Consider the following 27,520-nt stretch of genomic DNA (forward strand, 5'->3'; position numbering starts at 1 on the left):
ATGCAAGAATTCCCATTAACGTCAAATAAGGCAAATTCAACTAATTACATCCTAATGTAGAAGTTTACATATTCAATTACTTTTTCAGAACAATTCCAAGAACAGGCCCATCTCTCTTAAATTTATTGAACAAAGAAAATATTTCTTAAATGTAATTCATACATTTAAATATTGGCTAAATCACCAAACAGAATTACTAATGACATCAAAGGAAAGCTGGTTTTTAATACAAAGGCCATTTCAGGGTAACTTGCACGTGTTTAAAATTAAAAAAAAAGAAAAGTGAAAAGAGTCTTCCTACAACTTTTGTGGTTTTGTGATAAACAATTTATCTTTACATGAAAAAATAGCTTCAATCTACAATTCATTTAATTACAGTGACATAATCATACATAATAATATGGACATAAATCCCATATTACCTTGCCTTTATTCCGTGTGCTGGTCATCCTGTTCATCAGAAAGCTGAAAGTCCGACTCACTTTATATTTTTCAGACTCATTTTTTGAGGGTACAACATACTTATTCCATACCTCTTCCTGAATCCTAAAACAGAAACCAGTGAAAAAAGTTCCTCATTTCAGTGGCAACACTCCTTTAATTAACATATAGCAGAATCTGGACAGTGCTTGTTTCACCTAACATTTACAATTACATGCTTTGTTGTGGGTTTAACACATTATGAAAAAGATTGCTATCCCTGCACAAAAAGAAGAAACACATGCCAAAAAGCACTTTGCATGTGCAATGTGTAACAAGCTTGCCTAGATTACAGTTGGTATCAAAAGCTCCCCTGCTTTTACTGAAGTGGTTTGTACATTCCTACAGTGGACAGGAGCCCCAGCAGCAGGCAGCAGCCCATCCCTACTTTGCACATCCCAGCAAATCCCCGCTGCAGGATGTGTGTGGTGACAGCTGGGTTGAGCTTGGCACACAGTTTAGCATGAGTTCACATAAGCCAGGTGTCTCTACGCCACTGCTCAAAGCCCACGTGGAAGGTCTCTTCCCCACACGGCTCCCTAGATGGCATTCTTGCACAGACCTGCTCCCGGCTCTCCGTGACACACACCCTACCTTTGCTCCCGGGACTGCTCGGGAAGGCTGCACGCTGGCTCTGCAAGACACAAACAGCCACAGGGCACTCAGACTGCAAGGTCATCAGGCTTGTCTGAAACTCACGACCTCCACCAAGCCATAAGTCTACCATTAACTGTTTGCAATGTCATTTGAAAATTAGGAAGGAAAAAACATACATTCATTAGAAACAGTTTCTTCTAGGTTAAGACCACTTCCTACTAAGCTTTTAGTTGAAGGTTCTGACAGAACTGAGAAGGGTATCACTGAATGCCAGTCTCTGCAAACAGTCTGTTTTTAAGAACAGCAAAAATATTTATTTTGTTTTTCTTAACAACATAGACTTGAATGACTCTCCTTTCATTTTGCTTTTTATATAATTTGCTATAAAATATCTTAATGGCATTCTTCTAACATTTGCAGTTACACATCTTATGCAGCTTTATAAAAAAGATTAAATCCTTCTACACAAAGAGGAATACTGCTGCCTAGGATGTTTAATGTGCTACAAATTTGTATCTTCTACGATCCTATAAACAGACGACCCCAGGAGATACTTTTCACAAGCTCTCTAAAAAGCAAAATAAAATATAAACAACTCAGTTGGGTTGTTTTGGAAGAAAAATAAGCCCAAAACTGTAGAGAACACTACCGTTTTCAAATTAAAAGCCACTTCCCCTTTGCAGACATTTTTAGCAAAGCTGCCACAGGTATGGTTCAGAAAGGTAAGTGCCTGCCTAAGTCAAAGCACCAGACTATGCTTTCTTTGAAGTTAGATACAGGCTTAAACACCCTTTGCTGAATCCACATCTCTTCAGACAAATGGAGACCTAGAATAGCAAGACCTAGAATATTTACCAAAGAGGCAGCAGAACAAAAAGGGCATTTCAGTTAGTTGTCAGGCATAACCTGTGTCACAGAATGCTTCTGTAAGAAACCAACACCATGTATCCATAGGAGATGAAGACAGTCTCATGCAAAACAGCACCATGGAGCTGAGACACTGACTTAGAGAGTGCAAAGGCCTGGAGGAGGAACCACTGTGCACGAGCACACCATCTACAGAGCAGGCACAAATCCTTTACTGTTAAAGCCTGGTAATACCCTTTCAAATAAAGGCAGGTAGTATGGTTTAAACCTGAGCATATTTTAAAGTTTCCACAAGAAAAGGATGGTGTTTTGCCTCTTTTTTTCTCATATTTTGTGCTGGAAAAAAAACATCCTGTTGTCATTCTGAATTCATCTGCTTTGACTTAGATTATTTTGCAATGTGCAAGGGCAAATGCACCTCCTTCTTGCATAGCTAAACCCTAAGCAAGATGTCCAAAGTGTTGGTAGCTAGGCAGAGGTGAAGGGGGAGGTCTTCCATGTACAGACTCCTCCACAGGCCCAGACATAATCCTGCTACAGTCCACAGAGATCAGGATGAACTATCTGAGCCAGCTTCTTGGACCAAGCTCCTGGGCTAGCCCCATACCCACATAAAACTGCTCAAAGTGAGCACAGGTGTGCCTGCCTCACACAATAATCACCACTGCCAGCTGCCAAACACTGTGTTCAATGCTCCCTTCCTTGCAAAATGCTGGCAAAAAGAGGCACAATGCACGAAGTGCTGGTGGAAGGAAGTCCCAGCAGGAAGCTCAGCATACCACCACCCTCCCTCCCAGCATTACACCACACCTGTAGTGCAGGCATAGAACACCCTGCTTCTAAAGTCTGGACAAGAATGGGTTTTCACCTTCTCCACAAGACATGTCAAGGTCCAACAATGACTGCCCCAGAAGGAAGGGGAGAAAGAATGAAAAGGAAGCAGACCCAAGCCCATACCAAGTCAGGGCAAGTAATGGTGTCTGGGTGAAACTTAAGGGGCTGTGACACCAACAAAGTCCCTTAGCTGCAATGTCAAAGGAATTCTGTTTTAAGTATGACACAGGGCTTTACTATTCTGCTAGCTTTCAATTTTGTGACATGCTCCTAGCTTTTTCTTCTGCCTTGTTTTTTTCTAAGACTTCTCACCTAAAGTGTTGAATATAAATGCTTACAAATACTTTAGGAGATGGAGAAAATACAACACATCTGCATGCTGCAGGCTGCAATACTTACTCCTCCTTACAAGATGACATGAAATCATACAGTGAATTTGAGTAACATCAAAGAAGTTATTTGCTGCACTGCTTAATTCAGTTTTTTAGGAAAAAAGAAGCCTGCAGACATTGTATCTCTCACCCTCACAACAGTCTTTGAAGTTGTTAAATGCTTTCGAAGTTAATGATAACATTTTCAGAATTTTTGTATGTTTCATTCACATTGAATGTCAAAGAATCAGAGTGGTTAGGGTTAGAAAGGATCTCAAACATCACTGGAGTACTGAGGGAGCTGGCAGAAGAGCTTGCCAAGCCACTCTGCATCACTTACCAGTTCCAGTTAACCAGGGACACCCCAGATAACTGGAGATTTACAAGTGTGGTGCCCACCTACAAGAAAGGTCAGAAGGAGGATCGGGGGAACTACGGCCTGTCTGCCACACCTTGGTGACCAACCTCAGTGCTGGGGAAGGTTATGGAACAGAGTATATTGAGTGTGATGACTGGAACATACAGGACAGCCAGGGAATCAGACCCAGCCAGCACTTCCTGAAGAAGTTGGCAGGTCATGGCTTGGACAGGTGCACTCCACTGGATAAAAAACTGTCTCAATGGCTGGGTCCAGAAAGTGGTGGTGAACAGACTTATATCCAGTTTTGAGTCTGTCAGCAACACTGTTCCTTAGAGGGCAGCACTGATGCTAATCGTGTTTAGTACCTTAAACACTGATCTGGGTGAGGACATCGACTGCACCCTCAGTCAGCTCACAGATGTCACAAGCTGGGTGGGAGTGCTGATCTGCTGGAGGGCAGGAAGGCTCTGCAGAGGGATCTGGACAGGCTGGATCATGGCTGAGGCCAGTGGTGTGAGGTTCAGCAAGGCCCAGTGCTGGGTCCTGCCCTGGGGTCACAACAACCCCAGGCAGTGCCACGGGCTGGGGCACAGTGGCTGGAAAGGACCTGGAGGTGCTGCTGACAGCGGCTGAACACGAGCCAGGGAGTGCCCAGGTGGCCAAGAAGGCCAATGGCATCCTGGCCTGGACCAGCAGTGGTGTGGCCAGCAGGAGCAGGGCAGGCATTGTCCCCCTGTACTCAGAATGGGTGAGACCACACCTCAAATCCTGTATTGAGTTTTAGGCCCCTCACTCCAAGGACACTGAAGTGCTTGAGCATGTCCAGAGAAGGGCAACAGAGCTGGTGAAGGGTCTAGGGAGTAAGTCCTGTGAGGAGCAGCTGAGGCAGCTGGGGCTGTTCAGCCTGGAGAAAAGGAGGCTCAGAGATGACCTTCTCCTCTCTACAACTGCCTGAAAGGAGTGTGCAGCAAGCTGGGGGTCAGCCTGTTCTCCAAGTCAACAAGTGACAGCACAAGAGAACTGCTCAAACTGCTCCAAGGGAGGTTCAGGTTGGACATCAGAAAGAATATCTCATTGAATGGGTAGACACTGGAGTAATTTCCAACCTTAATTACATTATTCTAACTAATTCCAACCCCTCTGCCGCAGGCAGAGATGCCACGCCTTAGACGAGGTTGCTCAAAGCCCCATTCAACCTGGCCTTGAACATTTCCAATGATACAGCATCCCAAACTTCTCCAGGTGTCCAATCCATTTTGTTCATTGTGGCTCACATGTCCTGTCTCTTGCCCTGGACTAGTGCAAAACTGAAGGTATATTGGAGTGATAAACAAGCTGGAAGTATGGCAATGGATAGGCTTACTGATACAGAGGTGAAATGAAATGCAGGTGCTTTTTAAGTGATTTGAGCTGTATGAAAAGCGCAGTGTATGTATCTCACACTTTGCATGGTTTTTAAATATAATCCATATCCTCACTGAGAAAAGTGTGTGTTGTCTTCTAAATATGAAACTATGTGTCTGGAAATAAAGCATGTCAGAAGCAAGTCATAAAAAATTACAAGCTTCTTGCAGAGACATCTCTGACTCCACTTGATGAAGTGGGTGGGTTTTGCTTCCCAGCCTGTAGAGATACCACAGTCCACCTGTGTTTCATAGATTGCTTAGGATCTTTGGGAAGCTGGAACCATCTGTCCTCTTTGATGCCTCTTCTGTGTCATTCTGAGCTTCCTCCTGGTCTCTGTCACACACTTAGCAGGAGGCTAGGGTAAGGATCTTCCAATAAGAGGATTACTGCCCTTGTCTACATGCGTTTTTGTGGCTATTGCTCTCTCCCTTTGTATGCCCTGTCAAGGACAGTCGCTGTATCATGGGCATGATGGGAGTATGATGGGGCTGTAGGTGGGGGAAAATTGAGGGATGATGGTAGGGCTACCATCTAGTAGCTACTATTAGCCATGAAGGCTACCAAACACACACACTGGTGAGCTCTGTAAAGTAACATCATCAGCACTGGGCCTGAAGCAGGCAGGTATTGAATAATGCAAAGCCAGAGAACTGACCTCCATTTGAATCCCCAACTGCAAAGTCACGAGAAATGCGAGGTCTTCCCACCAAACCTTTGGATGAGGAGTAGGAATAGGAGCGTGACCGAATCCCAAACACTGTGCATTCCTATGAGAAATTGCAGCAAATGAAATCTTGTGTCATTTTGAAATGCATCAGCAACAGAAACAAAATAAATCAGGAACAACTGACTACTCACATAAATTTTCTTGGCTTCAAGCTGAATTTTTAACAACTTCATGTGAATTCTTAGGAAGTCTGTCATACTTCTACAATGATAAATTTTTTATGCTACAGGAAATAAGTTGTGGGTGCAAGTTAGACTAAGAGAATAAAAGAAAGCTTACATTCTTCTCCAATTTGGTAACAGGCGACATCCACACACTATTTTTGGCCATTATTTCTGATGACCAAGCTACCTTCTTTTACCAAGGAAGGCATTAATCTTAGTACCTTAATACTTGAAGAACATTTCATGGAGACTTTGGCCATGCCTTAGTAATTACTGATGTCAGAGTTTCCAAAAAAGGAGTTTTTTCCTCTTTTTTTTTCCCCTCTCTGTTGTTTTTGCTTTTTTAATCATTATTATATTTGAAAACATTTTCCAGTTACCAAATATCTTAAAAATAAGACCTGAAAGGAAACCCCCTAATTTTTGATACATCATTTACACTTAAATAGAGAATATTCCTAAAACTCCTGTAAAGTGCTTACTTTATTGTTTTTTGAAGTAGACCTACCATATTTAATGTTTTTGCTGAACTCTTTTTCTCCCTTCATAAAATCATTTGCTGAAGGTCAGATAAAGTTCTACAGTGGCAACAAATGCATCTAAAAAATCATAAAGAATCTCCGCAAATAAGAAATAACTCTGTGTATGTGTCTGAAGATCTCAGAAATGGCACCATGGTCTAATGAAAATTAATGTAGACAGGATACTTCAGAAAACCACAACAAAGAGATTTACATCGATCAATGACACCCCAACTGAATTTCCCTGAGTGTAGAAATTGTTTCAAAACAGGCAGCAGGCCAGTTTTACACTTTACAAAACATTACTCTCTCACATAACTAGAGCTGGTTAAACATTTTCTCACTAAATAAATATTTTGGTTAAAAAATGCTGATTCACTGAACCTGAACTATTTCCTTTGAAACACTTCTGATAGATGGTGTGTTTTTTAAAGCTGAGGCAAATCTCTTTCTTTCTATGGCAGCTGCCCAGCCCAGCACACCCAGGGAGCTTCAGCTTCACTCAATGTGAGTAGTCCCTTGAGAGACTAGCACTGCCAACTGGGAACTCATCTTTCTCCTTCAGATTCAGACATTTCTTGCATAGTTTCAATGATTTGATTAAAAGGAAAACAATTCAAACCAAGACAGGGTCAAATACCTTAGGCTGCAGACTGGTAGGTAGATCCAATCCATCTCTGCTAGAAGCCATGGCCTCTGAAGAGCTGAGGGGACAGTAGTGAACATGGGATCTGTCCGACACACCACCACCATTGTCTACTTCAAGGTCATCGAGACTTGAACTGGAGAAGACAACAAAGTCTTTAACTTGCCTGAATTCCTTATAGCAATTTGCTTCAACCTTGATGCAATAAACAAAGATATGGCTGAATACTCTGACTAATGACAGCCCAAACCACCATTATGTCAGGCAAACCATGCCCTGAGGTGCCTCTCAGGTCTGCAGCCAACTGGTCAAGGTAGTCAGTTTCCCTGTCCAGGACCCCCTGACACAGTCTTGCAGATCTGCAGTGCAGGTATATGCATCACCCATGATCACACACACTCCCACCACAGCCAGCCACCTCTGGATCATGAGTTTTAGACACATGTTCAGCATCTCCCGAAAAATAGATCTTTTGTTCCAGGCATAAACCTGTCTCATTTCAAAGAACATAAAGAGAACTGAGACAATAAGGGGACTGAGAGAACTACCTCAGATTTCAGCATATGTGAGTATAGATGGATATTATGTGCATGTGTGTATTTGGAAGATACGAATGACATGGCTGTTAACAGACATATTTTTATCTACATCTGTGACTTCATGACAGAAGATGGAAGAGAAAAACACCAAGAATAGATTAAGGAGGGTCTTGAGATAGTTTATGAGGTTCAGTTCAAAAGATAGACATCTAAAAACATAGAGAGCAACAAGCAGACTGAAAAATCTCTGGCTAAATCAATATGTCAATATGTGTAGAGACTATTTTATTGGAAAGGGTTCCTGAGCAGGAGAGTGCACTGAGGTTGCTCAGCAGTATCAGAGTTTCCCAGGATGAGGCTGTTACCTGCAAGAGAAAGTTCATGGTCTCTTCATCAGAGTGTTTGAAAGGAATGGTTGACTGCTTGCAATAGCATTCCAGCCTTACAACATAAAACTTTAAATTATGTGTGGTATTTCTAAATGGCCAGAGTTCCTACCAGGGATAAGAGCACAAAAATTCCTTCACACACCAGTACTTTTTTGAAGCACAAATCTATCGCTACTGTCTGAAACTACTTCCTTATTATAATTCTCGGGACAATATTTTGCAATGTTTCCAAATAATAGCCCACATGTCATCTCAGAAACAACTTATATAAATGCATTATCAGTTACTGTCACACGTTAAAACTGAAAAAGCAGTACATGTCTATGTCAACAGAAAAGTATCCATGACTTACTGTGGTAATTCTCTAGGGAACTTCTCTGACATATGAAGCTGGTTTAAAAATAGAATTACATACTACTAGTCTTATTTTGCCTAATATTTGAATCAATTACATATGTCATATGACATATTAAGGCAAAGGACATGTCTCTGAAAATTTATATACACTCTCATACAGGTGTATATATTTATATACAGTTCTCACACAGGTACCTAACCAAGATCTTAAAAAGGGTGGGGCTATCTACAAATACATAGGATAAAAATGTTTCTAACTAGAGGCACAGGAATATTGTGGTATTCTACATGACATCCCTATAGCTAGCAAGAAAAAAAGCAAACAAAAAAACCATCTCAAACAACAACAAACACCAAAAAAAGGAGTGTGAAAAGAAAAACTCTGTCTGACATTTACTATCTGTGTTAAATATTCCTGCTAGTGGGACTTCATAGTTGCATAAAAAAACTCAAAATTAAGGTAGAGAAAATCTTATTGCCCACTTTCAATAATAATTGGCTGGCTCTTCTCCTTCTTACTGTTTTTTACATAGATCTGATGCTCTACCTCCAACTAGTCCTAATACTCACCAAAAGGTGGGAGCAAGATTCAGATTTCCTCCTGCATGAGAAGGAATGTCATCTATTCAGAGAAGCAATAAAGCTTGTTCATCAAGAAAATTTATTGTTAAATTGTTTAATTTTTAAATTAGTTGTTAAAAACCTAAGTTTAATGATCAAAATTATAGTTCTATCTTCAAAGCTCTCTGCATTTCTGAAGCCATTTGGAGGAGGATCTTCAGACAAACGGCAGCAAACCTTGTGTACCAGCAATGGAGAAGAAAACAGTCTGCACCTGTCATAAACAGCAGCCACACTCTGGACTGTGTCTTTTGAGATAAATACCTACGCAATCAGGAGTAACAAGGTCCTTCTACACGCCTATTTAAAGACTTGAAAGATTCCTAGAGACTCCAACAGATTGTGGACTATTTTCTTAATGGAAAATATAACTGAGGAAAAACACAGTGAAATTCTGTTATCTGTCAAAATCATCACAATGGCAGTGACAGTGAAGAGCTGATCCTTTTTTTTATTTTGTTAAGAGTATTTGCATACAAGAAATAAAGGTATAAAAGTATCCATTTGCATTCAAGATACATTACTAAGAAGATACTTTTATGCGTTAAAAATGTCTTCACAGCTATTTTATGAAAACTGATTATTAGGACAATAAATATTAGTGAAGAAAAACTGAGATTTCAACCCAATAATACTAGTTATTATTTCAGATTCTGCTTAGCTTTTTTAAACAAAAGGTGATAATAAATAATCCTTATTCTGGCCATGCCATCAAGTCAATTCCATACCTTCTTCTTTTCATGTCAGCAAAAAGTTGGCCCCGATCCTTAATAAATCCATGGGTCTTGAATGGAAGATATGAATCTGCTACATACAGATGAGAAGGTGAAATGGCATGTCTTAATCCTGTGTTTTCTTCTTTTTTTACTGGCCTTTGGTTTTCTTCATTTGGGAGATATGTAAATTGGTCATTCCCCTCAAGGGAGGGAGATGAAGAGCTCTTATCCATCAGGATTGAGTTGGTAGGGTTCAGACACATTTCACTGCTGACACCATCTCCATGAATGTAGCTAGTCTTTAAGTCTCCAGCCTGCAGGTGAAAAATGAGTGCTGGTAAGAAGCAACAACAAGACATATTGTCAGGAAACAAGGACCTGAGAAGTCTGCCATTTTATTTATGACTATATGTTTTGTGGGTTTTTTCCCTATTACTTTCTACACTGCATGAATTTAAGGCAATTTATATGACTAAGGAATTCTAGACTTTGCATTACTTTTTTCCCTAATTAGAGCAGCAATTAATTGGTATTTCCAAGTCTTCTGAATTTCTCACTCATATTTATACCTTTTATTAAATGCACTGATTCAAACATTTACAGATTTCATTAAAAACTACCCTGAAGTTGAGCAAAAAATATGCATAATACATTAGTGTGGGAGACATATGGAAGAGAACTCAAACATTCTGCAATTTAATTTGGAAAAATCAGCCTACACATCATGCACTTTTAATTTTTCAGCACCAGTTTCCTAAGCTTTTTGATAAATATACATGACCTGGAACAAGAGCTTCTCAAGGGCAGGAAGGGAAATTACTCTTACTTTTTGCCATTAAGCAGTTTGGGGCCTGAAGCACCTCTCCTTTTGCACAAAGACAGGAACAGATTTGGAAATTCTATTTTCTCAGGTACAGGGATCAGAATTTAGACTCTAGTCACAAATAATTCCCTGTTGACTGTGCAGAAGATACTAAAATACACTGTTAGTCTTTTAGCTAGAGGCAACAGCCATGTAATTAGATACTGAATAATATTGAAAAGTCACACTACCAGTTAAAACACTCAATCTCCAAAAAGCACCTGTATAAAAGCAAGAACAAAGGAAGGATTGCAAGCATCTTCAGAGCCCTGGTGTTTATGATTGCTCACTTCCTCTTTTCCAGTTCCTCTTGAGATGTGCTTTCATCCCCATCTTAATTATGCTTCTCTTAGTAAAGGACAGCAAGAACTGCTGGCATTTTTACAGCAGCCCACATTTACACTCAAAGATACAGCACATGCAAGTCTGGAAATACTTCTGTTGCGCTATGCAGATGACATGCACGAAGGTAAAATGCTTTTCCCAGGTATTGTGCAGCTGTTCCTCCCTGAAAGGTTATCCCTGTCTGGGCAATGTTCCTCCTCAGCACCAGAGGGACCTTCTCCAGCAGCCACTCTGGCTCCTGCTGAGTGGTGCTTAAGGGAGGATTTGGCCCCACTCAGCAATTTTAAGAAGTAGAATGTGGCCACATAGTGAGTAAAGGTTAGAAACCCAAGCTGAAGGCCCCCTGAGCAAGACACTTGGGTAACATTTCCATCCGTAATGGAGATGCAGTTCTGCAGCTCCGTCCTTCCAGATATTGTTCAAATCAAGGGTCCAAAGACTGCACTTTGTAGTCCCCTGGCAGTAGCTCACTCAGGCGTCATTATTACATACATTCATCTCTTACATTCATCTGTAATATATACCACAGATATATATATATACACTTTTTTATATATATATATATATATATATGTATATATATATATATATGTATGTAATATATAATATATCTCTTCAGTGCATTTGGAACACAAAAAAGCCTCTGACTTGAACTTCCATCTCAGCTGTCACATGAACTGGATCTGCAGTCAATGCACTGGGTGAAGTGTTTCAGGGAATGGGGTAGAGCTGGGCAGGAGGCAAAGAAAAGGGGGAAAAATCACACTTGCAAAATCTCAGACTTCTAACATTATCTAATAATTTCTTACTTTTATATTCCAACTTGCAGTCCAGGGAGAGCTCAAAGCAGCTTACAAATAAATAAACATCTTAAAGCATCACTGAAAAATAGCTACACACCACCAGAATCTGGCATCTCTCTGGCTAGACCCAGCCACCACACACAAGTTGTGACTAGTCAGACTCATGCCCAAGCCCTAAATCATGGTATCTGAGTGTGATCATGAAATAAGGATTCCAGGTGCAACACAGTGATGTAAAATGTCACTTTAGGTCATCTCCAGTGCTGGTGACAAATCAGAAATGGGAATTCTAGTGAGGATCTCCAGTATCAGAATGTTCCGAGACAGCTGTAGGACATCAACTTCACCTTTTCACCAATATCTTGTTCTTGTTGAGCCTGTAAGGCTCACTGTGAGCTTCCGTACTGTGAATGTACATAGAATTCAGAAATCTGAAATGCACACGAACAAGTAATATTGTAAAGAAGCACGTGCTGTTTAGCTCACGAACACACAGAAGAAATAGCCTGCCTTAGAGTACTTCCTGCAGGCTAGGGAGAGTAACTCCTATAATTACTGAATCTGTTAAAAGAGACCTCATATAAAGGTTGCAAAATATAGCTGAGAAGAGTAAGATATTACTGGTTTTAATTTAAAATTTTATTAATTGACAGCACTGCTGACAGATCCAAAAGATCCTACTATTATGCAACTAAATTAACAGAAAATGAAGAAAAATTAGACAGAAGTTCAAATATAAGCGTACTTGGTCTACTACCATGCAGTTTGCATATACTTCATCACTTCCACTCAGCATGGGAGAAAGTCTGGTTGCAGCAAAGAAAGTAGGGGTAGACTTCAATTTCCTAAGAACATCAAGGGTAGAGTGTCTGTGCTCTGGAAAACAAAAAGTATGGGAAATTTTCCATTAAATCTCAAACCATTTCCTTCTCATGTATATATACTACCATAAAAATGGCTAAGTTAAGCATTAAGAACCAAATCTTAGCATTACAATTTTAGTAATATTTGTGCGACCGCAGCAAAATGTGCTCATTTCATAACTGCCCAACATTTGCTACATGTTCCAGGAAACCTACAGCTGACCAGATTCTCAAGGGTACCACAGAATCATTCACATAAATAAAAAATAAATGCTCCTGTGTATTGGTTAGCAAAAGCTTCTATTTTCCACCTAAGTAGAACTTCACAGAGATTTGTGGTTGCAGAAGAACACAGGACAAGATTTATGGGCTGGGAAGAATTATGCATGGTTCTGCCTATACATTAAATACCTGACATCTGATACATTAAATAAATTAAATACTGTTCAATTGCAGTCAAATAATGATTCTCCTAAAGCATTCTACCTACTGGCAGCCACATAAATACTAAACTTAGACCAAGAAATCAGATTAACGTTCTTAAAACAAAAGCAAACAAACAAAAAAACCCAAAATTTAAAAAATAATTCAAAAGATATATAAATAAAATACCACTAATACTGCCTTTACAGAGTGACAGCAATCAAGATCCATGAAGAGGATGTTTAGGATGAATACTGCATCTGATCGGCTTTTGAACAGTTTCACCAGAAATCATTAACAGAAATCCAGAATTTAGTTTTCTAAAGTGTGCTCATGACTACAAATATTAAAAAAAAGCTGGATGGGCTGTGTATTTTATGTCTTTGAGCAGCAAAAATTCTGTCCTACACGCCCACTTCTCTTAAAACTGGCTATAAGATTGAAGAGCATGTACCAGTCCAGCATCTGAGCTGGGTTATTTCTGAATGCAAAACAAGCAAAATTTAACAAAGCACAAAACCAGGCTTGTTGTAGACTGTGTGAAAACAGTGGGAAAAAAAATCACAGTCACAACACAGTTTTCCTTCAAATGCTGTATGGCAAGCATTGTCATTGGAAGTGAATGAAGACACACGAGCCTAAGAATGATGTGATAGAGGAAACTATTGTACCCAGTAAAATATCCAAAATCAAACCACTCAATAAATTTGATTTGAGTTTGTCTGTTATTGAATATTATTTTTAAAATATTTTTATGCTGCATCAGAAATTTATTTTCTACAGAGGTGTAAAGGAAAATATACCACTAAAGACTTTCCTCACACTATATTGATATAGCAACATAACTGCTTTTGGAAGGTCACAAAGCCATATAGTATGGTTTGGGTTAAAAGAGAGGTTTAAAAATTATCTAGCCCAACCCCCTAGTCATGCCCAGGGACATCTTTCATTAGATCAGGTTGCTCAAAGCCCATCCAAGATGCTTATAGGAATCAGATTGCAAGAAAATTCATAATGAAAAAATACAACTGGATTAGAAACAACACTTACTAAGGTCTGGTGCAAAAGTCCCAGACCACTGCCAAATCTGCAATGATACACGACAACTTTTATTTAATTTTAAGATTCTATTTCATAAAGCCTAAGAACAGTAACCTCTATACTTAGAGAAAGATGGAAATTCCCATTTAGAAATGGCACAGTATGAATATTTGGTTTTGAGTCCTGGCAGGCCTTGGGATCTCATACCATTAAAACATCTTTACGCATCTCATTTTGTTTCTCCATCAATGCAAGAATTTTAACGATTTTAGTGACTCATATTGAGAACTGTTAAAGCTGCAAACCATTTCCTTTTGTCTGACAAGATCCCAAAGCCTTTGTTTATAAATAATATAAAAGCATTTTTTTCTACAGCAACTCATCAAACTCTTACAGCGCACATCATATGGAAATGTGATTTGGCAAAATTGACAAGTGACTTTCTTGTGGCAAATAAAGCTTTCCAAGGATTGGTCTTAAACCAACAACCAAGCAAAAAAGTGTCAGAGTCTCCATTGCTTCTTGTATGCTTAATGTCTTCCTCAGCCTGCACTCCATCTTGTATATAAACCCACTGGGTACAGCAGGCAAGGGTGGTGTACCTCTCCACTGTTAGGCTGACACAGGTTCAACACATACCCTCAAAAAACAGCCCAGGCATTAGGGATTCCCGCATCACAGTGTAAACCTGAGCCTAAGAAGTCAGTTTCTTGACTTCTGCAATAGTCCCTACTGGCGGGGTGCAGAAACCTCACAGATAAGGGGGCTGATGTGTATGTCCAATACACAGCAATAGACAGACAGCTGCGGAGCCAGCCAAGGATTGTCTGTAATAACATGCTGTTAGAAGGAACAGGATGTGGCTCAAGAGGTAGGGCAGCACTTTTCTGAGACAAATATCCTTCTTCTGGATCCTGGAGATAAGCACAGCACAATACAGCTCAAGTGCAGGAAGGAGGTAAAGAAGTAGGCATGGACTGTAGGGTAGGGGTCAAGACAATCCAAGACCCCCAAAGCCCTCTTACCCATTTCAAGAAAGATCCAGAAAAATGGACTGTGCGTGATAACTCATTTGTATAGAAAGCAAGAAACTTAGCTCCTGGGTGTGATAAAACTATCTAAATAAACATACTCCTCAAAAGCTGGGCTGTACATGAGCCCCATGTACTCTGGACACCCCTCTAGCTGGATTGACATTGAAGCCAGGACTGGTGATCTCCCTTTCTTTCTCTCTCCCCCTCTTTAGGTCATCTCCCTCTCTCTCTCCTCCCTTTCAACCCACCTCTTTACCAAAAACCCACTGCTGTGTGCTTACAGGAGGACATCAGGAGCTACCTTATATAACAATTTCCATGCCATGCTGTAATTTACTACTAAAATTTTGTAGGGTTTTGTGGGCTCTCTGACTTTTGCTATTCATTTTGACCATGAACATCTATGAGCATCTTGGGTGATCTCTTCCCCTTCAGGGTGGGATGTCACATGGGGTCTTCGCAGTCACTTAGTGGACTGCAACATCCCAAGCCAGAAAGAACCCAAATCCCCCTTCTAATAACACGTTACATTATTTTAAAATTCTGTACAAGAGTAAAAACCTAAGTAACAAATTCTGGAGAAAGATGCTGCAAGTACAAGCTCTAGCACAATACGCTACCTGCAGTATCTTCCGTCTGTAAACCCTTATTAATTACCCGTGTTAAATGCCATATGTTTTCCTGGAGATGCTCCAGTTAGCCTGTGGTTAAATGTGAGATGACTAAATAAATACTCATTGGGGTTTTAAGTGGTAACAAATTATTTCAGGCTTCATAGAATCATGGAATTATGTATGTTGGAAAAGACCTTCAAGATCATTGAGTGCAATGGCAGTATGACCCCACTGCACCTCTTTACTCCCACTCTGCTCCCTTGCCCCGTCAATTTCAAATGTGAAGAAATGACAACATCAAACTAACTTTGTAACATGAGAAGTTTAAAACCTTGCTGAACATGGGGGAGAGCAATATTAATTACACATTGACTGTGCTAGTAACTTATTTCCACTGGAAAGGCCCAAAAAGTTTAAAAAGTGACAAAATCATTGCTAATGTGCAAATCACACACTGCATTCCTACAGCTTCACTAACTGCCTCTGGCCTGCCTTGCTGGCTGCAAGTGCTCTAGATCTTAAAGAGACCATCAGCAGACCTTTCCCTCAAGGTTAACATGGCAGCAGGTAACAGCTCAGTGTACTGTGATTCTTCATCTTTCAGGCTGCACTTGCCTGAAAGATGAAGAATATCAACAAAATCCATTTTCACATAAAATGTCTCAAAAATCTCCCCTGGGCATTCAAAAAGGTTATTCACATTGCAGATGCAAAAATTCAGCATAGTGAAAAGACAGGACTGCCAGAGCAAACTGGCAAAGGTGTCCCCAGAAGGGTTTAGGTTCTGTAAGGTATTGGAAATGGATTTCAAGATGCTTACTAAAGTAAGAATGATCTGAATAGAACAGAGGAGAACTACCTTTGCTAGTGAAACAACCTAGCGAGCACAGCTCAACAAGCTAATCCTTCTGCCAGAACTGAACACCCTCTGGCTCTACACTGTGATCACAGAGAAAGAATAAAGACATGCTTCCTTTAGAAGACCCTACAGATCTCTGCCATCTGCCTGATAAACAGTCAAGATAGATGTACATGTTATTTAGATGTCATGCTGGAAAGAATAATCTCCAAACATGGGCAAAATAAAAGACCTGGATCAAAGACTAACTAGGCACAAGTTCTCTACATCTTCTCTAATATTATAGAGTAATACAGCCAGGTCTGTGTATTTTGCCAGCCAACAAGCTTATACAAATGCTATAACTTTAAAGAAACACATTATCATCATAGCAGTAATTAAAAACATGTTTTATGTTAGTGAAAGAAAATGTATAGCCTTGAATGGCCTGTGTCGGAAAATGGCAAGAACACAACACTGACTTTTTTAAAAATCAAAACTTAACTTGTTTCATGGGAGAACACACAGCAAAAGAGCAGTTAAATACTTCAACATGACCAAGCCAAGAACCAGGAAAGAAATTACAAATTCCCTTCTCTAGATACAATGAACAGTTTTCAGACAGCTCATCACATTTACTCCCAGCAATCTGAGCAGGGTTAATATATAATTGGAAGTCAGTGAAAATACAGACAGCTAAGTCATGCAGGACTGCAGATATACTGCTCTAAACACAGGTCACCTGAATTTTTAGAAAGAAGTTCCTAGCATGTGTCCAACTGAAACAACATGCACATCTATAGATATGAACCATACAATCAGTTTCAGGGGGAGAACTGCGCCCTTAATTGAGGTTTCTTAGGCCTTCATTCAGACAGCACAACTTCTCCTGATAGCAAAATTAAGCAAGTACTTGAGAACAAGCCTACATGGAGGGTAAATTAGGTAGGCTTTGGAGTGCTATTGTTATGGATGAACATTTAACTGTCTTAAATCTGCAAAGTGGAAACTAAAGCACTGTGTTACCTATATCCTAAACAGGGGGATCAGGCATATAGATGCTGGAAAATAATGCCAACAGGTTCAAGATGGAGTCCTAAAATAGGCACTAAGAATAAAACCACTTGTCAATCTGACTTTGGCCTTGTTCACCTAAATGTGGGATCACCTAAATGTGGGCTGCAAGAAAGCATCTGTTTTCAACTTGGGATTCATGGGCCTGACTCCCTCCCTGAAGAAGGCACCTTACCTACTACACAAATGAATATGCAAACAGAAACAAGTTGGTGCCTCATTTTATAGAACAGTATTTAAAAAAAAAAATTACAAACTTTCCCATGATGTGGGATGTTTGGTTTCACTTCACACCTCTGCACGAGTGGACTCAGTGTGTAACTCCCACCTCCCAGTGCAGTAGAACAGACTTATCAGAGACAGATATTCTCAGCACCCCTGAAGGTTTTTAAAGCTCACAAAAACCCTGAGAGAGTCGCTGTCTCTGAGCAGGTAGGACTGTGCAGAGTAAGGACTATGCCTAGTAGCAATTTCACATAAAATAACAAAATAAATTCCTTTTATGTCTTGCAACAAGGAGAAAATCCTAGATCTCTCCCCAGTCCAATCACTAAGACAGAGTCATGTTCACATTCTCTGTATAGCCTAATTATCCTTTAAATGAAATCCTAAAATCCTTTAAAAAATTTCATGCCCAGCAGCTTCAGCAGGAGGGGCCAATCTGCAATGCATGTCCCAAAGGAGAGAAGTCTGCACTTGGCTCCTGACAGACTCGAGGAGTTCAGGGAAAGGGGCTGCACATGCAGTCTGAAAGGTTCCTGAGCAGCGATGAAACTTTGGGCCTTAAAATGTGAAAACATTGATGGGAAGTGGTGTGTGATAACTTTGACTCTCCATTCCAAAGAGTGGGACAGTCTGCACAGCTGCCCGGCCTCCCAAGAGGAGCAACCCTAGGTCAGGATACCAAAAGCCTGATGTTCCAGAGGGGAAGGGTGGCAGTTGAAATTTCATGGTCCAGAACAGCTGGAGCACCCAGCACAGATACACAATTTCATGATTTGTGGAGTGGCTGGAAGAACCCTGCACTGTTTCCTGCCAGGCATTGCAAGTCTCTTGTTCACTGAGACCTGAACCCCTGCAAGAATGAAATGCAGCCATGGGCTAGGTGCCCCACACCTGCATGCCAGGACCAACTGGTCACATTCAAACACTTGCAGAAAAAGACACAGATCACAAACTTAGATCATGAGCCTGCTCTCCCTTGCAAAGGCACTTCTCCCACCACATCAACACAGAATTTCAATCCGCCAAGCACAAACAAACCCTTGAACTTTACCACTGAAATATGCACAGGCACCCAAAAGCACCTTCTTGCTCCAACCCCACATATAAGGTCAGCTGTGTGTACAAGCTACATGTGTGGTATATTATTAACAGGGATGGAAAATAAGGTGCAATACTGTAACATACAAACACCACATCTTTATCCAGTGCTTTACAATTGCTCAAGTACTTAAAAAAGATCTGTCTAAACAAAGGTGAATGAAAGGTAAGTGCACAGCTACAGCATTTACAGATAAAATGAGTCCTCCTTTGAGATGGAGTAAACATATACTGTGCAACTTGAAACTCATTTCATCTCTGCAAATTGCATGTGCATTCATACACACTGCAGAAACTCCTGTGCAGTTGGGAAATACTGTATTTCCTCACGAAAAGAAGGAAAAAGTTGACAAAGTGCCTCGCACATTAAAACATGCATTCTGTACACATTTTCCACTCTAAACTAGGTCAAAGTCTCAGTCTGTGTAAAAATTAGTCTCTTGGCTTACTGTATTTAATGACACTGATGCATCTTATTTCTCAGATTTGGCTTTTCTTCCCTTTCTGAAACACAGAAAACCTCCCAATTCTATGAAAAGAAGCAGAAATATTTTTTTCCATTATTTTCTTCATTATTTTCCTTTTATATGTAGTTAAAATTTTTATTTCCTCATTAAAACTTCCAGTCATAGTTTTTCCTTACATAAACTTACTGGTCAGTGTCTTTGAGCCTACTTAAAACCCCCCTTTCTCATACTTGACAGCATTTATAATCCCTACCTCCCAAAGATTTCTCCACAAAGAAGGATAATGTCTAACTGTGCAAAGACAGTAACTGACCCATTTCATTTTCCTCTTCATTCTGGCATGCCTTTTCTCATAATTAAAAAAAAAAAAAAAAAAAAAAACCAAAAAAAAAAAAAAAAAAAAAACAAAACAAAAAAAAAACCAAACAAACAAACAAACAAAAAAAAAACCTGTTAGCTGTTGAGGCATAACTGAATTACTAAATGAAAATAACTGCAACCAGCAGAACTTTTTCAGCTGCTGCCATCCCATGCAGCTCCAGGGTGTCTGAATTGTTCAGTTAGAGCTACACATACATCAAGAAGGGAAAAAAAAAGCTTTAAGAGAGTAAAGAAATAAAAACAATTGTAAAGAACAGTACATAATCTGGAGAAAAAATATTTTCTTTTTACTTAAAGAATTCCAACTCCGTTATCTAAAAAGGCATTAAAAACAGTGAGATGCACTTTTGATAGGAAAAAAGCTACCTCATGCAAGCTGTTTATAGAGCCACCTTCACAGAAGCAGAAAATTAAAGGAGGCAGAGCTGTAAAGCAAGAGTCATTTAAAAGAAGATAGCTTTTTCTACCTGGTTTGGATGCCCTTCTTCGAATCCTCATTTTAGGTAAGGAAGGCCAAGAGTAATTAAAAGGTGAATCAGAGTCTGAGTCCATTTTTGTGCTAAATAAACAGAGAGCAGATTCCCAAAGCTGCACTTTGTTGTTCTCAATAGCAAGTCAAGCCTAAGAGTAATGTGGAATAAACGAATGGACAAAGAAGGATCAAATTGCCCACTAAACACAGGGGAGGGAGAAGCTGTAAATGTTTGCTCTCTTCAGGCGTCCAGGCATGTAGACAGATCGGGCTGCAAATATTAAAGCAGAAGCAAGAAGGCTGAAGTATGAGAGCTTCAGGCTGAGCTGCTGCATCGTGGTCCAGAGCTATTTGAAAGGTCACTGTGTGCCAATGAATCATTAACTCACCTTTCCATTTTGATGCAAATGAAAACAATAGGAGCCGGATAAGGAATGAGAAAATACTTCTCAAAAGCAAATAAACTATTGCAAAGCTTTGTTTCCATGTTAAAAGTCGGGGTTAGAAGATCTCAAATTAAGGTCAGGCAAAATGCTGGAACTAAGGAAGCCAAAGATGAACACCAAGCTATGAGGACTAATCAGTCTGCTGGGCTCTATATCACTCCAGAGCAATACCCCTCCTCTCAGCGTTTATAATTTTGGCAGACCTTGGGATGCTGCAGCTGGAAAAGCAGTGATAACTCACTCAGAATCTGTCACTCCCATCTTTCTAGCTCAAATGAGCTTAAAACTTAAGTGTCATGAAGAAAGATTACATTGCCATTAGAGGAGCATTTTTTCCAATAATATTTAGTCTGCACAGTAATTTCTCCTTCACTCAGTCAACAAGTTAGACAGTGAATCATCAGGACTTTGTAGAGCTGGCACCTTTACAGCTCTGGTCTAACCTCACTGCAATGCACAATACAGCTAGTGACTAATTTACAACAAATCTTCCATTCTTATACAGTCTCCCTGAACAACTCATAGGCAATTAGTATTCAGTAGGAACTCATTATCCCTTCCCCCAACATCTTTACGCTACACAAACTACATTTTTTTCAAACAGGCTTATATGTGGCTATACAAGAGCTAATACAAAAATAATATGTCCACTGTTTCTTAACCAACTCCAGCAAACATTTCTTTTAGATACCCCACAATGCATGTGGTTTTGTATTCCACATAAAGGAGGAGAGGGAATGTGGATCAGCTTAAATGTCAGGTTTTGGAAGATGATGACATTTGAGCTTGTTAACATTCCTTACTTCACTTCAATTATTTTTCAGGCTACTAGGGTCTGCAGCACTACTTCTGTATTATGTTTCAAGTGATTCTTTGATCCACATTTCAGTCAGAGATAACAATGTATTTGTTGAAGGAAATAACGCAATTCAAATGCAAATTTAATTCAAAACCCATTAGAAAAATATCCATCATATTTTCAGGGATAAAATAATTATACAAGCTCTTCATAAAGTGCACAAATTACATAAAACACAGCTGAAACACATCATTGTTCTGCCCTTCCCTTAACTGAAGTTCTGCCAGCTTTGTTAGGCCTGAAAAGAATAATTCACCCCAGACACTGGAAGACTTAGACTTTCACTTTAAATATTAGACACTCTCAGAGACTTTGTTTGATTTATATGTATAATTAACTGCCCCAGGGAATTACAACAGACAATGGAAAATACAGGGAGGATATAAATCCATGCTTTAAGCATCCACTTCAAAATATCTCCACTCTCTGGAATGTCAGGTTCAAATTGCACTGATAAATCCCCTGGGCATACAGGAACGCAGGCACTGACCAAGTCCTTCCCACCTGCACACCACCCAGGGCACTCGCCTGCCTCCCACCATGGCCACAGTTTGAGAAATGGATAGGAAACAGCCTATCAAGGAAAGCCTTCCCAACTGCTCCAACAGAGATGATTTCCCCTCTTCACAGTAATTGTCCCTACACAAGTGTGCTGTCTGGCTCATTGGATATATTTAACACCAACCAAAATAAAAGTTTTCATTTCAGACATGCACAAATGGCAGTGTTCCATGGACAAAGGGCAGTTTAAATGTAGAGAGCTGTTGTAAAATTTCTCACCTTTCAATTTCATCAATTATTCTTTGGTTCTGTTTTATGAGAAGTGGTAAAATTTGTTTACTTCTGTGATTTGCGAATATTTTCTGTAAATCTGGCTTTTTTCACTTATAGATTCAGCTAAAAGAACTCACTCTCACTGGTCTTTCTGGACTTATGTTTAGTTTAGGGAGGGGTGACTAGAGCTGAACAAAGCACTCACCATGGGGAAATGCAGCCAATGTATTTAATGGCATTAAAATATTTTACATGCCGAGACATTTACTTTCCTGAATGACCTCTGTACACTGCATAAATGTTTGCACTGATTGCTCAGTTACTGCCTGTCCTCCCTTCCTTCAACAAGCCATGCGCATTTAACATTCTAACGCAAACGAGTAATTAAGATTGTTAAATAATTTTTCAACAGCAGCCCTATTACATAATTCTCAGAGAATCCAACAACTAAATTTCTGCCTGATCACGCACTCCTGCTGTTTATTATCTCTTTTTTGTCCAATTTCTTGGGCTTTTCACCTGCATACTGCAACCTCCCCTGAATAGGATCTTGCACGGGAATTTGTCAATGCCAGTCTGAAAGTGCAGATAAATTCTCAACCTTAACCCCTACTTCCGAAGGGTTAATAGAATATCACTCACATTACTTGCTCTGTTTGGGCCTTGTGAAAGGCTTCTTTTTTCTTATTTGTAAAACTCCTTTATGTGACCATGAAAGATGTCATGCTGTTCTTTGCACAAAGAAGGGCTTTGCCCTACAGTCTTTGACTAAAAATATTTTGTTTCTTGCACTTTGTAGGGTGATCCAAAACACTTTTCACCTGCTACTCCTTCCTTCCAAAGTAGTGGCATTTGCAGGCAGCTACTGCAAGGATCTGACCACTTATGAGATAAAAGGTGCTTTTAACTGGAAAATATTAACCTCTCTTTCTAATGAGAAAATATTTTTCATTCTACACCAAGGTACAGATGGGAAGATAAAGAACAACTGTGGGGGTTTATGTGTATTATCTAAGGCTATCACTTTTGATAAATAATGTAATGCCTTAAATTCTTTCAACCAATGCTTACCTAAATACATTAATAAAATCTAAATGTTTTTCAGAGATAGTACCGTGTATTGTCTATTGTCAGACCATTCCTGTGGTTCATGGCAAGACGGAAGGAAGCAAAGGAATGTCACCACATCCGCAGACTCCATGCAAGAGCACTGTTGCCTTCCCGCACCCGCAGTGAACAGCACTATGGTACCAAGTGGGTGGGCTGCCTGTCCCCAAACACTGCTAAACCACAGCTGGCACTGCTCTCTCTCAGCCAGAGCAGAAGGGGACAACTCTGAGCCACCACCCCCTCCCCAGATGGAGAAGGGACATATACAGGATGGAAAATGTGGTTAACAACCACAAAGAGAGCTGGAGAGGTCACTTTTGGACACAGGTAGAATGACAGCCACCTGAACAAAAGCTCTGCTAAAAACACCCTGTTCACTTTGCTCTGGGAAGAGTCTCCCCTGGTATCAGCAATGAAATTTATTTCCCCCAGCTTGATTCTGTCCCAGTCCCAGCAGAGCCTGCAATCCTTTCCCAAAGTACATCAAAGCATCTGACAAGAGAAAATGGAGTAGAAAGGGTTAGATGATCTTCACCACTGGTCTCTGTGATCCACAGGCACAAATCGCTTCCCTACCTTCTTCACTCCATTGTTCTTACTAATTAGAGCATATCTTCCCACAGAGAGGATCAGACAATGTACCTACACGAAGTATCTGCCTTACCCTACATTAGACTTAAAAAGACTCAGCAAATATGAATTAAAGGCAACTAAAAGGAGCACGTTACCAACCAGATGCCGGGCACCAAGCAACCTCCAACTGTAACACTCTATTTGCCCACAACAATGATGCAATGGCTATGCAGACTGTGCCTGTCAACATCCTTATATGTCCTGAAAGATAGCTTGTCACAGACATTAGTTTTACCATTTCTATTCTCTAGTAAAGACTAGGGTCTTTCTTACAGAAGTCTATACAGGAATAGTTAGAAAAGCTTTGCCACATCACTATTCTCTCCCTCTCCTTTTCCCATATCATTGATGAACCAACCACTAAAGAACAAAGGACCAAGTCCAGATCCTTGAGATCTTAATTGATAACCTCCTTCACTTGTTCTTATGATGCTCCTTATTGCTAAGTTTCTGATAGGAGATTCAGGCATTTTGTTTAAGGAATTGGCCCATTATTTTCTTATTTTGCAGGCAGAAGTCTCCCACAAGTAACACAGCAGTTTGGGATTTAAACTGTTCAGCAGTGGATTTCAAATGGTCCAAGCAGGCAGTCTCTGTCCATCATCAATACCCAATGTTATGGCAGTATTTGATGGATTCCATCTCCCCCTCCCTCTCCAGCACCCTGTGGCAACCCACCCACACTGCATCACCCAGAGGGCATCAGAGCTGGGAAGGGCAGGGGAAGGAAGAACACAGAGCTTCTTGCACTGCATGCTTTCCTTGCAAACAGAATTACAGAACCCCACAATAGTCATAGGGAAGGACCACAATAGTCACCTGGTCCAATCTCCCTGCTCAGGCAGAGTCATTCCAGAGCACACGGCACAGGACGGAGCACAGATGGTTCTTGAGAATCTGCAGTGGGGGAGACTCCATACCCTCTGGGCAATCTGAGTTCCAGTGCACGGTCACCCACACAGTAAAGTCCTTCCTCAAATTCAGGTAGAACTTCCTGTGCATCAGTTTCTGCCCACTGCCTCTTGTCCTATTGCCTGTCAACTCTAAGAAGAGCCTGGTCCATCCTCTTGTCACCCACCCTTTCATAATTTACACACATTAATGATGTCTATGCCTGTTTTCCATGCTTTCAACCCTGATAAAGCCACAAGTTTCAACAGGGTGGAGATCATAACCATTCAGCATCACAGAGCCTCTTCCTCCCACTACAAGTTTAAAGCAGCAGAATCTGCACTCCCAGAAAAGTACAGTCCTGGGTGACTTAGGTACCAAAGCCAGGCAAATTCTGACAAGAGATTAAATGGTTCTGACCATCAGCCCACCAACCTCCTGTTCACATGTCCCCCTCATGCTCTGTTCTTCACTCTTCCATTCAAACAGCTGATGACAAAACTCATCCACGTTTGGGACCTCTCTTACTGTAAAAAGTAGATCTTCTGTAGCTCTTGTGTAGACAGATAACAGAAATAATAATGAAAAATATAATACAATAATACAGTACTAGAAATTTGGGTCAATTTTTCATTTACTTATTTGTGCAATTTTTGGACACTAGCCTGGAAAGGAACACAGAACAGCTGCTGCCTCCACAGACACTCTGATGAGAGCAGCAGAGCACCCTATCCATCTCCAAAAGCACTGTTCTAAGATGCAGCAAGTTTACTGAAACACTCTGCAATCATGGCAGGCTGCAGGAAAAGCAGAGGCAATTTGTGCGCACTGCCTTCTGGATTGCTTTAAGCTGGACTGCCAGTTCAAGAGTTTTTATGCTTAATTGCATTTATTTCCAAATGGATCTATCTTTTTATCATTCCCAGATAAGGCATACGGAATCACTGTGTTGCAGCAAACCATCCACACTGAGAGAAGACCATGCTATCTAAATTTCTATTGACTTCCTTACTATTCCCCAACAGATACATTTCTAATTGCAATGTGAATTACTAAATTAATTGTTGAGGCTACTTGTTTAATGCTTTCCTTGAAAGCAGGGTGACAACTACCCTTAGAACACCTATAATAAGAATAAGACTGTTATAAATGATAAAAATATTATGTTTGTGATATTCAATGAATGCTGCATTCTCCTACAAAGAGGTACCATAGGTACCTCTTTTGAAAAGCAGCTGTTTGTAAGTGGTGGTACTTCAGGCTTGTTTCTTTGGTAAACTAAAAAGCAAGGTACCACCACAAATTTAAAAGAAACAGCTTTGCACAAACTGTACTAGTACTCCAAGATCCTTGTAAAACACTGACCAGACTGGGATAGAGAAGGGCTCAATATTTTTACAAAACTTAGGCAAGAACATGACCTGTGCCTAATTCTGACTCAATGCAGCCCCAAAGAGCCCATGGGCACACACACTGCATCACCTTCGGTTTTGTCTCAAACTCTTCGTGTTGCGCAGTTCACTCACATGCTGTCAGAATTTCACAGCATTCCTCCAGCACCGACCTTTCTGATGTCCTGTTCATGGCTGATGTCAGATATTTACTTTTTTATCCTTTTTATAAAACACCAAGATCACTCTAAGGTAGCAAGCAAACTCGGTTTGGGATAAGAAGCTCTTTAATACTAGTTTCACGTGGCACTGGTCAGTATGCCCTGACTCTTGAAACAACCAGTAAGCACAGCACATACGGAGATAATTTGCCTAAATGATCTCCTTGTTCAGTATCTATTCAGATCAAAAGACTAGCTGGGAAACACAATAAAAATGTGGGAGGAAAGCTCGTCACTTCTGTTCAGTATCATGATGAAAAGCTCCCTGATGAAAATAAGAGATTGTTTGCAAAAGCATGAGGACTAAAGGATTAGTCTTCCTTGTTTCAGCTCCATGGAGGCCTGTGAGAGCAGGAACAGGGAGCGTGCATGTGAAAGCAAACCGAAGTCTGACTAGAACCTCACTTACTACTGAAGCTGTGCCAATGACTTGGTTATTGAGTCTATCTACACTCACACTGGCAGACTGTGATGCTAAAATGTTCACCAAAGACTCACCTCATTAAAAATCACATTTTTTATGTTTCGGGGAAGACTTCAAGAGAAGGGTGCTCTTGAGGAGGAAAAAAGCTGAGAAATTATTTCTTCTGTGCATTTTCAAGACTACAACTGTTTACGTCACAATATATTTTTGGGTTATATTTCACATTTAAAGAGTAACTTGACATTAGATACATCCCAGATTGCTCATTTATTTTAGCATGAAATGAAACTGGGCAGAAGGCAAGTAAAAAAAAAAGGTAATTTAAACCCCAATTTTTAAAAAGTGCCTTTATTGAGGGTTATTTTGTTGAGCAAATTTGTTTGGGATTTTAGGCAGAGGAAGAGAATAAGTTCTGGGAAGACCAGAAACCATATGCTTGTAGCTTGTTGATTTTTCTTTCTTTCTTTCTTCCTTTTGAGGTTAACTTGAATTATAATGCCTCAGAAAATCAAGAGTGGAGGAAACTCCAAGAAAAAAGAACAAGCTTATTTTAATGCCTAATGCTGCTTCTTCCAGATTTCTCCCTGGCTTTTTAATTAAACTCAGTTCAGGCTGTGAGCCTGAACTGTGGAAC

At 40.2% G+C, this 27,520-nt stretch overlaps 1 protein-coding gene across 19 annotated transcripts in view; it reads right to left on the bottom strand.

The window, feature by feature from the left end:
• Nucleotides 1–27,520, bottom strand: part of ARHGEF28 (Rho guanine nucleotide exchange factor 28) — a 120,121-nt gene that overhangs the window by 43,009 nt on the left and 49,592 nt on the right. For 18 of the 19 annotated variants that reach the window (XM_041486180.1, XM_041486178.1, XM_041486169.1 and 15 more), the window contains 6 exons: nt 12,353–12,483; nt 9,610–9,911; nt 6,970–7,111; nt 5,573–5,684; nt 1,075–1,114; nt 423–546 (listed from right to left, as the gene is read on the bottom strand). In XM_041486180.1, coding sequence (XP_041342114.1) covers nt 423–546; nt 1,075–1,114; nt 5,573–5,684; nt 6,970–7,111; nt 9,610–9,911; nt 12,353–12,403 — 771 coding nt within the window. In that variant the 5' untranslated portion in view covers nt 12,404–12,483. The remainder of the gene's footprint in view (nt 1–422; nt 547–1,074; nt 1,115–5,572; nt 5,685–6,969; nt 7,112–9,609; nt 9,912–12,352; nt 12,484–27,520) is intronic. The other variant, XM_041486181.1, reaches the window with a different exon arrangement.

This window comes from Pyrgilauda ruficollis, unplaced genomic scaffold (genome assembly GCF_017590135.1).
Source record: "Pyrgilauda ruficollis isolate IOZ18807 unplaced genomic scaffold, ASM1759013v1 scaffold74, whole genome shotgun sequence".
Classification (NCBI taxonomy): domain Eukaryota; kingdom Metazoa; phylum Chordata; class Aves; order Passeriformes; family Passeridae; genus Pyrgilauda; species Pyrgilauda ruficollis.